This window comes from Nansenia antarctica (genome assembly GCF_963989245.1).
Source record: "Nansenia antarctica genome assembly, chromosome: 4".
Classification (NCBI taxonomy): Eukaryota; Metazoa; Chordata; class Actinopteri; order Argentiniformes; family Microstomatidae; genus Nansenia; species Nansenia antarctica.
The window spans coordinates 55,186,238-55,198,304 of record NC_137689.1 but is presented as its reverse complement, the minus strand read 5'-3'; the positions used below and the strand labels follow the sequence as shown (position 1 = coordinate 55,198,304).

The window sequence follows — 12,067 nt, the reverse complement described above, 5'->3', positions numbered from 1 at the left end:
GATTTCACCTGTCAGGCCCCGCGGTGGTGTAGCGGTCTACGCACTGGCCACTAGTGCATGCTGCCCACCGGGGCCGGGGTTCGTATCCCGGCTCGCCAGATCCAGATATGGCCGAGGCACACGGGAAGCGGCATATTGGGCGGCCGCTTCCGAGGGCGGTATAGGAGTATTTCTGGACAAGGATCCGTCGCGCAACACCGCCCCCTGGGTGCCGGAATAACGGTGCTGGGCTCGAGGAGCCAGTCAGCTAGTCTGCCTGGCGGCCTCTTCTGGGACTGCCGGCCACGGGGTCGTGCGGCGGATCCTATGCAATAGGCAGGGGATAATTGGATGCTAGGTTGGGTTCAATTGGCTACCAAATTGGGTGAAAAAGGGATAAAATCTGAAAAAAAAAAATTTAAAAAAAAAAAGGATTTCACCTGTCAGCCCTGGGATTTGTACCGGCAACCTCAAGGCTACCGTTCAATTGTTATTTTTAAATGTAAGTTATCAAAACATTCTGTAGTTATGTACCTGTACCTGTACCTATTGAAAATTGGGTTGAATTCCACTCCTTATCCCAGATAACCAACTGGAGTGAACTTTTTCGCCTACACATAAAGGGTTGAAAAAAACATATTAGTTTTATTGTGCAAGTGGACCACAACCCAGGGAGCTATGTCCTGTCTTATACCATGCTCAAGCTGTACAATGGCAAAATAACAGTCTTTGCTGAAATAGTACTCTGTGAAGCCATGCTTTCCTGCACAGATTCTTAATGATCAAAAGATGCATATCAGAGCATGACAGTGGTTTTGAACGTTATGTCAAGGTGTGTTGGCAGACGTGTGTGTGTGTGTGTGTGTGTGTGTGTGTGTGTGTGTGTGTACTGTATGTATGTGTGGACATGACGTAACTCCTAGGCAGTCTGAGTTTGTTGGATGTGATTTGATTGTATTGTTCTTTGATGTTACTACAATACTACACAAATTACTACAACAGTGACAATGACAGTGATGTGGTGCCATTGATTTCTCGTTGAAAAGCACAGGCCCTCTTTACTCTCTCAGATGGCTCTGAGTCTCCTTGTTGCCTGTACAGATACCCTGTGAGTCAAGCAGCTGTCTCTCTCTGTACCCCACTTAGACAGTCATGGTAGTGTGTAATTCAGACAGAATAAGGCACTAACAACACTGTCAGACATTATTTGGTTACAGTTTCTTAATGTAAGATTACTGTATAACCAGTGGAATCAGTCAATCAGTAATGTTATTCTATAATGTCTGTGTGAACGGTACTGTAAAATGTTTGAAGTAATGAGGATTACTCAGCATATCAGTTCCTCAGTTAAAAGTGTGTCATATTGGCTGTGAGGAAGTGGCTGCGTATCAGACACATGGCTTCAGTAGCTCTCAACCAGGCTCAGAACACACAGTACTGTAAGGTGTCAAATAAGGTGCGATGTCCTTGCAATCCTACAGTATGTGAAGATAGAACTGCTCTCTTTATTGTTGAACGATCGCTACTCTGTTGGATCTACAGTATATAAAGCAAGGCATGCCCGCAGTTAATTCCAGTGTAAACACCTTAATAACGATACTTTGAAATCATACGCTGTGTACCATCTATCTCAGGCTTTTGTAGATATGTGCAACGGAAGGCTTAAGTTCACATCCCTCCCCCCCCCCCCCCCCCCCTTCTTTCCCCTTCCCCACACTGTACAGTCCAGTCATTTGCAGATACTCGTGTGGTTATGAACCTATGCAATCCTTGCGCTTCTCCCTGTAGACACCACTGTGTTTTCAATAGAAGTCTCACCCTGCAGGTACTTGTAGTTGAACTTGTGTTGTTGTGAAAAACCAGAGATCCCTCATGTATCCTGTTTTGCCAAAAGTGGACGCTACTTATGACCATTGTTATTGTGAATGTTCCGAAACATCCTTTGTCTCTATGGCACCTAAAACCCTTGTCAGAGCTGTGACTATTATGTGTGCACCTTCTATTTTTGTGAGATGACTAAAAGAATTACCGAGAACGGGATGTAGAATAAACATATAATGTGAATGTAACATTTTGTTGAGTGTTAATTGAGTGACTGCAACGTTGTTGAAAATGTGGAGCTTAATGGACTGAGGACACATGCATACAATACCCACTTCCTTGACACACAGTTTGTGTACTGCATACCTAATGCAAATAAAACAGTAAAAAATTGTATACTCCCATATTTACATATAGAGATGTTAGATTGATTATCTGGCGAGATATAGTTTTCTTAGTTTTCTGTTGAATGGCTACAGAAGCTCCTGCACACCTGAGATAGTATCTTGTAACAGGTGCATAAGAGGTTTAAAGTTGACACATACTGTATACGGACCCCCACATACTGGCCTTTCATTGCTTCTTCTTCGTATCTGCTATCCTGACCACCTCCTTAAAACCTATTGGAGGAGAAGGTGTGCGGTTTCTCCCCTTTGACCTTCTCCTCCAATGGCTTTTGAGAAGGAGGCAACTCTTTTGACCAAACCTTAATGGGAGGCCTTGTATATTTCTATCTAAAAATATATAATAATAAAAATAGCGGAAGAAGCAGCCATGGAGATACATTCAGGAAAAGATTTCAATTTAACCCTTGCTTGTGTAAGAGCTCCAGTCCAGTGGCCTTGTTGTTAGAGTGTCTGCCCTGAGATTGGGAGGTTGTGAGTTCGATCCCAGGCCGAGTCATACCAAAGACTATAAAAAATGGTACCACATGCCTCCCTGCTTGGCACTCAGCATTAATTAAGACCCTGCGACATACCAGCGTCATGTCCAGGGGGTGTACTTGTACATCAAGCTGCCTCACGCTACCGAAACAGGAGATAGTCTCCTCCCCTAAGGGCCATTAGGCTCAAGAACCATCGGTTCTCAAGGCTACTTGTGCATGAAATAAAGCAGCCAAAGTGTGACATCAGGGTAAAATAAAATGGTTTGATTCAAATGTTTCAATTATTTTCATGCAGTCTCGTGTAATTACAGGAATAAAAGTCAAGACAGGCGAAATAGGACCATAAGCTTTTTTCAATGTGCCAGTGCCTTTTCTCTTGTTTTCAATGGGAAGGATGTGTTTTGTGCGTTCCTCAACCATAGCAGTGTGCCTTATTGTCCCCCACGATGAAATCGGGGAGGGGAATGTGGATCTGTGGGTCTTCGAATGTTCATATGTCACACGTGATATCTGAGACACCTCTGTGACAATTTTTATGAAACTTGGGTGAATGATGCGTCTTAACATAGAGATCCGGCATTTGCAAAATTACACTGATGAGGCCCAAAGGGGGTGCTATAGTAAACAACTGACATTTTTAAATGACACTCATTGGCTGATTAAAGGGGGTTGTTACATAATTCGTGGGTGGGACAACATTCATGGGACATGTTTACTGTCGACTTGTTTTAAGATAAAACTTGGGTGAACACACTGGACTTTGTTGTTGAGTTGAAAACAATTTGGAATTACACCATTTTCCAGAAATGAATACAGTGCTTAAATACAAGATAATTGGATCATATATTCTCTCTATTCGCACCACCATTATTAGGAATACTTATTATGCAGGCTTACTTTGAGTTAACCTTTTGTTTTTCTTTTGTTGACCGGTGAAAATTGCGCTTTTTTTGCTGGTTCCTTGTTACTATGTTGATATGCTTCAATCACTGTTATTATGAGTATGATTGTTCTAACAGCTGCTGTTTATTTTTAACTTCCTTTCATGTAATTATCTATCTAATTTATGGACGCTTTACAAGGGAATGAAACGGACAGACAAACAGAAAACAACAATGCAAAAACTGAGACAAATTGATTGGTAGCAGGGATCAGTGGAGACAAAAAGTTGCGTCTGCTTGCAGAGCGGCGAAAAACACGCCAGCGTCCCCACACGCAGGACTGTGTACTACCACCTGATGACCCTACTGTGTTAATGTTTTTTTGGGCTTTTCAGGTCAGTGGTTAGGACAAGGATATACAGGGAGACATAAGAAAAGAACCAGTTGAGAAATGATTAACTAATGATGAATATTATTTGTTAATTATTTGTTAAACAACAATGTTTAGAGAAAATCTCTCTCTCTCGTGTGCTCACGCTCACTTCTTTGTCAAAAAACCTTTCCCCCAAAGCCTCAGTTAAAGAAGATGCACAGTTGAACTCTTGGTGAACATCTTGCTCTTGATACACCACTGCAAGGCCTTGGGTATCATTGTTATGCTTCTGCCCAAGTTGCTCCATTGAGGTGGTGTGCATGCGGAGGCGGGGTCATGGGATGCTGATGTGAAGCACCTGCGGCTGAGTTCCAAGCCCTTCAGAAGATGCAGCCTGTGGAAATGTGTGGTTGCCCTCTCAACACTGCCTACCTTTGATTTCTGTCTTGTCTCTGTTTTGTTATGGGTTTAGTTTGGGTTTGATTTCTCCCCTTTGAAATATGTGACTTCTGTTGTCCTTGTCTGGCAGGGCGGTGTGTTTTTTCTTTGTTTAGTTTTCCCCTTCCACCCTGCCACAGACTTGACCACTTAAGGAAGTGGGGAGTGCCTGTTGGTTTACTTTGGGAGTAGATGTTTTGTTTACTGTGTGTTGTGTGTAGGCATGAGAGCTCATTATTAAATAATGAACCTTTTATACGCCATTTCAGTGACTCTCCATTATCTTATGTTGTGGCTTTAACTTTGGTTTAGTCCTTTTTGTTTTCTTGGGACACTTTCAGCTGTAACAATCATCACCAAGTCTTGAGCACACTATGTACAGTATTCAAATCTGTATCTTCTTTGCACCGTTGTGTTTTGGGAGTTGTTTTGTTGTTTGTGTGTGTTTATCTGGTGTTTTGTGTTTCTGGTGTTAAAGCAGTGTTTAGTGGGTGTGCTTTTTCCACTTGGTTCTTGAGTTTCACAAACGTCTCCACTCTGTGTTGGAGGGACACACAATTACTGATACAATACAGTATGTGACGTGTGTACTGTAGATCATTAAGAATGGCAGTTCCATGTTAATGCTAAGGTTTAGCAAAGACATTTGACAATATTTTGTTCGTATCATTAATAATACGGTATACTTATTACAAGGCAAATACTTCATAGGAAAATGTTACATTCTACCCTCAATGATGAATGTTAGATAGTGAAAAAGACAGACCACATGGTCTATCATACTCACAGCTCAGATGAGAAACTCAACAGCAGGATGAAGAAAAGGGAATTAATTTGTCCTTTTACCACTGTGGCATAATGTATTTAAATTAGGAGCTGTCCCATCGGGGGAAGGGTCAACTGAAGATAGGGGCAGAATTGAAGTTACCCCTTCATCCACATCCCTTTGAACCCTGGTCCCCTGGTGCTGGCCTTTGGAAGTTTATTAGATTGCTCTCAAATTGCAGGATTCATTTTCAAATGGAGTCATCTTGAAGTGGCAAGATTGAATGAAATTGCTCTTCTGCTTGTCAGTTCCCACTTAGAATTATTAAGACTCAGAGTTATTTTGTCTATGGTGTCTTGGGGGTATGGGCAATTTGATTTGTGAAAAAATTAGGACACCCCATTAAATATTTTGTTATTTTTTAAGAAATATGGATATCACATATCAGTATTTGATCTTCTTTCAAACAATATCTATAGATAAAGGTGATGTAATTGAACCAAAAACAATGAAAACGTTTACTTTAAATATATCGTTTATTTTACCAAAAAATTCCAAGGATGCCAATTCCTGGTACTGCCCCCTTTGGCTGACATTAGACGTTTCCTGTAACTGTCTACCAGTCTCTGACATCGACCAGGAGAATCCTTTCAACTGTGTGTTGTTTGATGAGGTGTCTTGCATGCACAGCCCATTTCAAATCACCCCACATAATCTCAATAGGATTAACTATTAGCTAACGATTAGCTTTGACTTGGCCATTCCATTTCTTTCTTTTGAGCCATTCCTTGGTGGATTTACTGGAATCATTGTCATGTGGCATGGTCCACATCCACTTCAGCTTACATTTTTGGTCAGATGGTCTCACATTTTCCTCAAGCACCCTTTGATACAATTACTAATTCATAGTAGAATCTATGATGGTGAGCTGGCCAGGCCCTGCTGCAGCAAAGCACAGTTGGTATGAGGTTCTTGTGCTCAAATGCTGTCTGGTTTGCGCCAAACATGTCTTCTGTTACTGTGCCCAAATAATTCAACTTTGGATGTCCAAAGCACTTTTTTCTAAATAAGTCCTGGTATTTGTCTAGGTGTTCTCTGGCATTCTCTTGTTGTGATGTTTTTTTTGACAGCAAGGATTTCCTCCTTGTACACCTCCCATGAAAATCAAACTTGTTCAGTCTCTTTCTGATGGTAGATGCATTTACTATGACTACAACTGTGGCAAGAGCTACCTATAGGTCCCGTGATGACATTTTAGGAGTGTTGGAGACTATTTTAAGCATCTTGCGGTCTGCTCTTGGGCTGAACTTGCTAGGACGGTCTGACCTGGCAATGTGGTCAGTTGTTTTAAATGTTCTTGACTTTTAATTTTCTGGACAGTGTTCTGGTTTAGTGCAGAGTGTATGTCTGAAATGTGAACTATGAAGAATAACTATCATGATAGACAACTTCATCCCCCATGCTACACCACATTACACATTGTCATGTCATTATTGGGTATATAATGTACATTGAACCATGTGAACTCCCCCCAAAATCGGTGTCAGTTGAACAATACTGTTCTAGTTTAAAAATACTGATTTGTCTCTCCTTTGTACCTTGCAGACTTGCAGAAGGAGCTCAATGGCTATGTTCCAGCGCCAGAGGCCACCAGGAATGTGGGCTCTGGGCAGGCTGCTGGACGGGAGCAGAGGCAGAGGGACCGTTTCCTGCCTTCAGACAAGAGCAACTCAGAGCCCCTGGCCTCTAAACCCTCTGACCAGCAGCCTCTCAAACTTGTCCAGCAACTCTCCCAGGGCCCCTTCTCAACTACTTCAGACACTCCAGTTGCCTCTGATGTTTTCCTGCAGGCCCCTTTTAAGACAGTGGGGAAAGATGTGTTCACCAACTCCCCCTTCCCACTGCTCCACAAACCCACCTCACTGTCTGATGTCTTTGTCCAGGCACGCATTGGGAGGAAGCAGGAAGAGGCTGAGGCAGTTGCCCCCCACCCTTCTCAGCACAGCATACATCCCCCTGGCCAGATCCAGCCCAATGCCCCCCGTCCCCAGGTCCAGGGACAGGCCCCCCCAGCGCCTGTCCCTGCCCCTTGTCCCCAGGTCCTTCTGAGTGCCAGTGTCCAGGGACAGGCCCCCCCAGCGCCTGTCCCTGCCCCTTGTCCCCAGGTCCTTCTGAGTGCCAGTGTCCAGGGACAGGCCCCCCCAGTGCCTGTCCCTGCCCCGCGGACCCTCATCCAACAGTCCCAGCCCAGGTACCTCCGGTGCTCGGAGGTACCCCTGCCCCAGCAGCCCGTGGCAGCCCACCGCGTGGTCTCCAGTGTGGGGCAGCAGGCCGCCATAGGGTCGGTGGCTGTGGGGCCGCTACACTCCTGGACTATTGGTGGGAGAATTTTGGTGGACCCATTCCTCAGAGCACCCTTTCGACCTAGATGCCCACAGGAAAAGCCTTGATGTCTGAGCACCAAGTGTAACCTAGCACCAGTGAGCAAAGTGTGCAATCTATAATGTTCATTCCCCTGGCTCCTTCATTCAAGGGTGATAATGAAGAATAATATTTTGTGCAAATGCAGTAGTAAAGATGACTTGCTCTTGCTTACCCATATTCTGTTCTAATATTGCCACACCCTTGTTCTACCTCAGCTTTCCGATCCTAGTTCAGATTGAGCATTCTGGTCGTTAAAAATACAGTTCTTGCATGCCTGAAGGAGGATTTTACTATATATGGACTTGTGGACAGGGCATATCACACCGCCAAATAATAATTACCGTAACCAAAGTCTGGGATTGCTTCAATCTGAAATTGTCTACATCTCTGTCTCTTGCATTGGAAAAAGAAATGAGGAGTATTATTTGTTAAACAACAATGATTATGTTTGTATACTGTATTAGGACATAATTTTTGTCACTTGTTGTTTTTAACACTAGCTAACATAATGGTACAGTAAACTGATGTCATGTTACATTGTTACATACATTGTTTTAATATCGTTGGAATTGATATACTATTGTTTTGTAGTACATTATATCAGTTGAATATTCACTATACAATCTGCCGAGCTGGGTCTTACATTTCCTTCATGGCAGGATAATATGTGTTACACACCAGCCTACTCGGAAAGCTGCAATTCTAATGTCAGTTGTTGCTTGTCCTTAATGCATAGCTGCTCAATGATTTACTGAGAACTTACCTTCACATTACTCCCTAGATAAATCCATGGTGTGGAGCCCATTGTTGAGGTACATGACTAATAGAATGGCCTCAAGGCATAAACCGGAAAAGGTTTTGATATATCTCTTCCAGTATAGTGAAGAGATGTGACCGGGTGTGACCGAGTAGCGCGACTGCCACATCCAAGTGAGTAATGCCTCACAGGCGCATAATGTCAGCAGGGTCCTCACTGCTCAGAAATCTCAAATGATTATGAAGGAAAGATTATGAACTTTCACTCAAAGACAGTCCATCGCAGGCTCCAGAGCCTCGGCTCTCCCATGTGAGCTGTGTGCCTGCCTGAGCGCCTCTGGCACGCCAGCTCTCTATGGCATCACAGTTGGCGTTTAGATTTTTCTGCCTCCAAACAATCTGCCACCAAGCCAACTGCTGGCTGAGTCTGCTGACACAGGCATGCTTCTATGAAGTCACTTCCCACAGGACTGTGAGTCTGTCTGCTTCTGACACTGTCATTATATAATAGCTCTATTAAACCAGGATAACGGTTTCTAATAGCACTATTTCAATGTTTAAAAAAAACGAATTCTATTCTGGCCAATGCAAGCAACTGGATTGGTCAGCATCCAGAAAGGGTATCTGGGTGCTTTAGTGGTGTCTGATATGTGTATGGTCTCTGCTGTCAGATATTCTGAATCACAAACCACAGTCATGGAAAACGGTGGGTATTATTTGGAGGTAATAGGGATACAGTATACTGTATGAGGTCTGAATGTCTGCATTAGCTTTCTGCTCTGGTTGCAGAGTTGGCTATGATAGAAAAATGTTGAAAGACAAAACTAGTGCCAACGCACATCTATTCAGCAACAAATACATACATTACATAAGCTTTGGCCTCACCATCAACTGAACTGAAAAGAATGGAACTTATTTTCATGCTTTTACTCCAATGATAGTTACAATCTTTACTGAGCTGATAAAATTTGAAAACACATTTTTCTATGTTATTATTTATTTTATCCAAAGCAACTTACAACAAATACATTTGACTAAGTAAGTGAATCATCTATCCAACAGTCATAGCAGGAAAAAGTAACTGGGGAAACGGTACAGAGGGGTAGTAGCACTGGTGTAGGTGTAGCACTGTCTCCCCGCTGGTGGAACGAGCTTCCCATGGCTGTCACGACTGCAGAATCACTCCCCATCTTCTGTTGGAGACTCAAGACCCATCTCTAAAGGGTACACATTAACTGTCCCTCCTGAGACATCTACTACCCCCCTGCACTGTTTCTCCTGAGACACCTACTAATACCTACCTAATGTATTGATTGTAAGTCGCTTAGGAATAAGGCTAAATGCTAAAAATGTAAATGTGTAGCCTGAAGAGATGGATCTTCAGTCTACGGCGGAAGATAGGGAGTGACTCTGCAGTCCTGAAAGGCAGTGGGAAGCTCGTTCCACCAGCGGCGAGGTGGTATAGTGAAGAGATGTGACCGGGAAGTGCGACTGCAGGATCTGCGTGGAGCCACTCCGCCAGCAGAGGTGGAAAAGTTAAGTGAATGGGCTGATGTTTGGGAGGTGACCATTGCTTGCAGGTAGGCAGGGGCTATTCCCTTTGCCGCCCGGTTGACGAGCACCAAGGTCTTGAATCTGATGCAAGCTGCGTTCAGGAGCCAGTGGAGGATGCGAAGGAGAGGGCTAACATGAGAATTTGGGGAGGTTGAACACTAGACGGGCGGCAGCATTCTGGATGACCTGCAGAGGTCTGATTGTGGAGGCGGAGAGCCTGGCAAGGAGTAGGTTGTAGTAGTCAAGGCAGGAGATGACCAGTGACTGGACCAAGAGTTGAGTTGCTTCTCTGGTGAGGAATGGACGTATCCTTCTGATGTAGGATGGAGAAGTCTTGGAGAGGGCAGGCTTCCCCGGGGAGGAAGAGTAGCTCAGTCTTGTGAAGGTTAAGCTTGTGGTGGTGGGCTGACATCCATGCAGAGATCTCAGAGAAGACACGCAGAGACACGTGTTGCCGCATGTGAGTCATAGAGGGGGAAAGACAGGAAGAGTTGAGTGTCGTCTGCGCAGCTGTGGTAGGAGAACCCATGTGAGGAGATTACAGAGCCAAGAAACTTGGTATAGAGGGAGAACAGTAAGGGCCCTAGGACAGCCCTGGAGGACCCCAGTGGTGAGGGCTCGTGGAGAGGACAGCGATCTGCCGTAGGAGCGATCAGCCAGGTAGAAAGCAAACTAGGAGAGTGCAGAGCCAGAGATGCCCAGTTCTGAGAGGGTGGAGAGAAGGATCGGGTGGTTTACTGTATTGAAGGCAGCAGACAGGTCCAGGAGAATGAGAACAGAGGAGAGGGAGGAAGCTCGAGCATTGTGGAGAGCCTCCGTGACAGTGGGGAGAGCAGTCTCAGTAGAGTGGCCAGCCTTAAAGCCAGATTGGTGGGGGTCAAGGAGGTTCTTCTGAAGGAGATAGTTGGTTAGCTACAACGTATTCAAGGGTTTTAGATAAGAAGAGAAGGGATACCGGTCTGTAGTTGTGGACAGAAGACGGGTCAAGGGTTGGTTTCTTGAGAAGAGGCTTGACTCTGGCTGTCTTGAAGGCAGCCGGGACAGATCCTGTGGATAGGGAGGAGTTTATTACGGTGGTAAAGAAAGGAAGGACGTTTTTGGAAATGGATTGGAGAAGAGGGGAGGGGATGGGATCGAGAGGGCAGGTGGATGCCCGCTTAGATGTGATCAGTTTTAGAATATCATGAGAGGAGAGATGAGGTAAAGAGACGATAAGCCAGAGACCGAGTGTAGTGCAGAGGGTCTGGGAGGGGTGTTAGCAGTGTTGGTGGGAGGTGGACGGAGGAACTATCACTGACAGGTAGGCCTATAGCGTGTATAAACTCCCACTGACAGAATCTAGCTACATGCAGAAAGAATCAGATTTTTCGGGTAGAACAAATGATGATGATTGGCTTCCAAAAAGTCAATGGGCTTCAACCTGCCAATAGCAGGAGATGAACCTACAGTAAGTAGCTTGGGACCACCTACAGAAAACGTTATTAAAGTCAAAATAGTTCTGAAATCAAAGACTTTATTACGTGCTGAAGAGAAAGAAGGCCTGACTGTTTGGATACATACTGTACATTCTATATATTAGTTAGTCAAAGATGCTCAAAGCAAGCACATAGTCAATATCAAAAGGCCAGTCTTCAAAGTCTGGTCCCTGGTTGGGCTATTATAGATCAGCAATGTTGAGTAAAAGTGCACAGGACATGCCTTCCATTCCTTTAGCTTTGAAAAAACTAATTTTATGGTCTCTGTGTAAACAAGCTAACAAAGTCCCTCTTTCTTCTCAGCTAAAGCTTTTTTCTTCTTGTCAACGTGTCATTATTTCATTATTTGCAATATATACATTCATAAATGTGTTGAAAAATGTATTCATAATTAATCCGTTTCAACCTCTTAAAATGTTTAGAATTATGCATAAGAGTTACATGTACAGTATAACACTTATAAGACACACATAGTCAGAAATGGAGCCAGTGATTCCCCTATGAAGTATAGTCATGTGAAACGGAAATTGACATTTGATCTTCATTTTAACAATATTGAGAGATGGAGGTAATAATTAAAATATTATTGAAAATAAATCTTTTAAAAATGATTGCTGAAATCTAATTAATAGAAATGCTATTTTCTTGTGAGGACCATTACCGTTAACATTTATTACTACTTAAAATGCTTAAAATTAGAATCACATGCACCAC

General features: G+C 43.7%; 1 protein-coding gene across 1 annotated transcript in view; it reads left to right on the top strand.

The window, feature by feature from the left end:
• The window catches only part of aak1b (AP2 associated kinase 1b), a gene marked incomplete at its 5' end in the record, with an annotated part of 44,227 nt that extends 36,045 nt beyond the window's left edge, over window positions 1-8,182 (top strand). Inside the window, one exon of the mRNA XM_080529467.1 lies at window positions 6,750-8,182. Coding sequence (XP_080385593.1) covers window positions 6,750-7,594 — 845 coding nt within the window. The 3' untranslated portion in view covers window positions 7,595-8,182. The remainder of the gene's footprint in view (window positions 1-6,749) is intronic.
• Window positions 8,183-12,067: the final 3,885 nt, after the last annotated feature.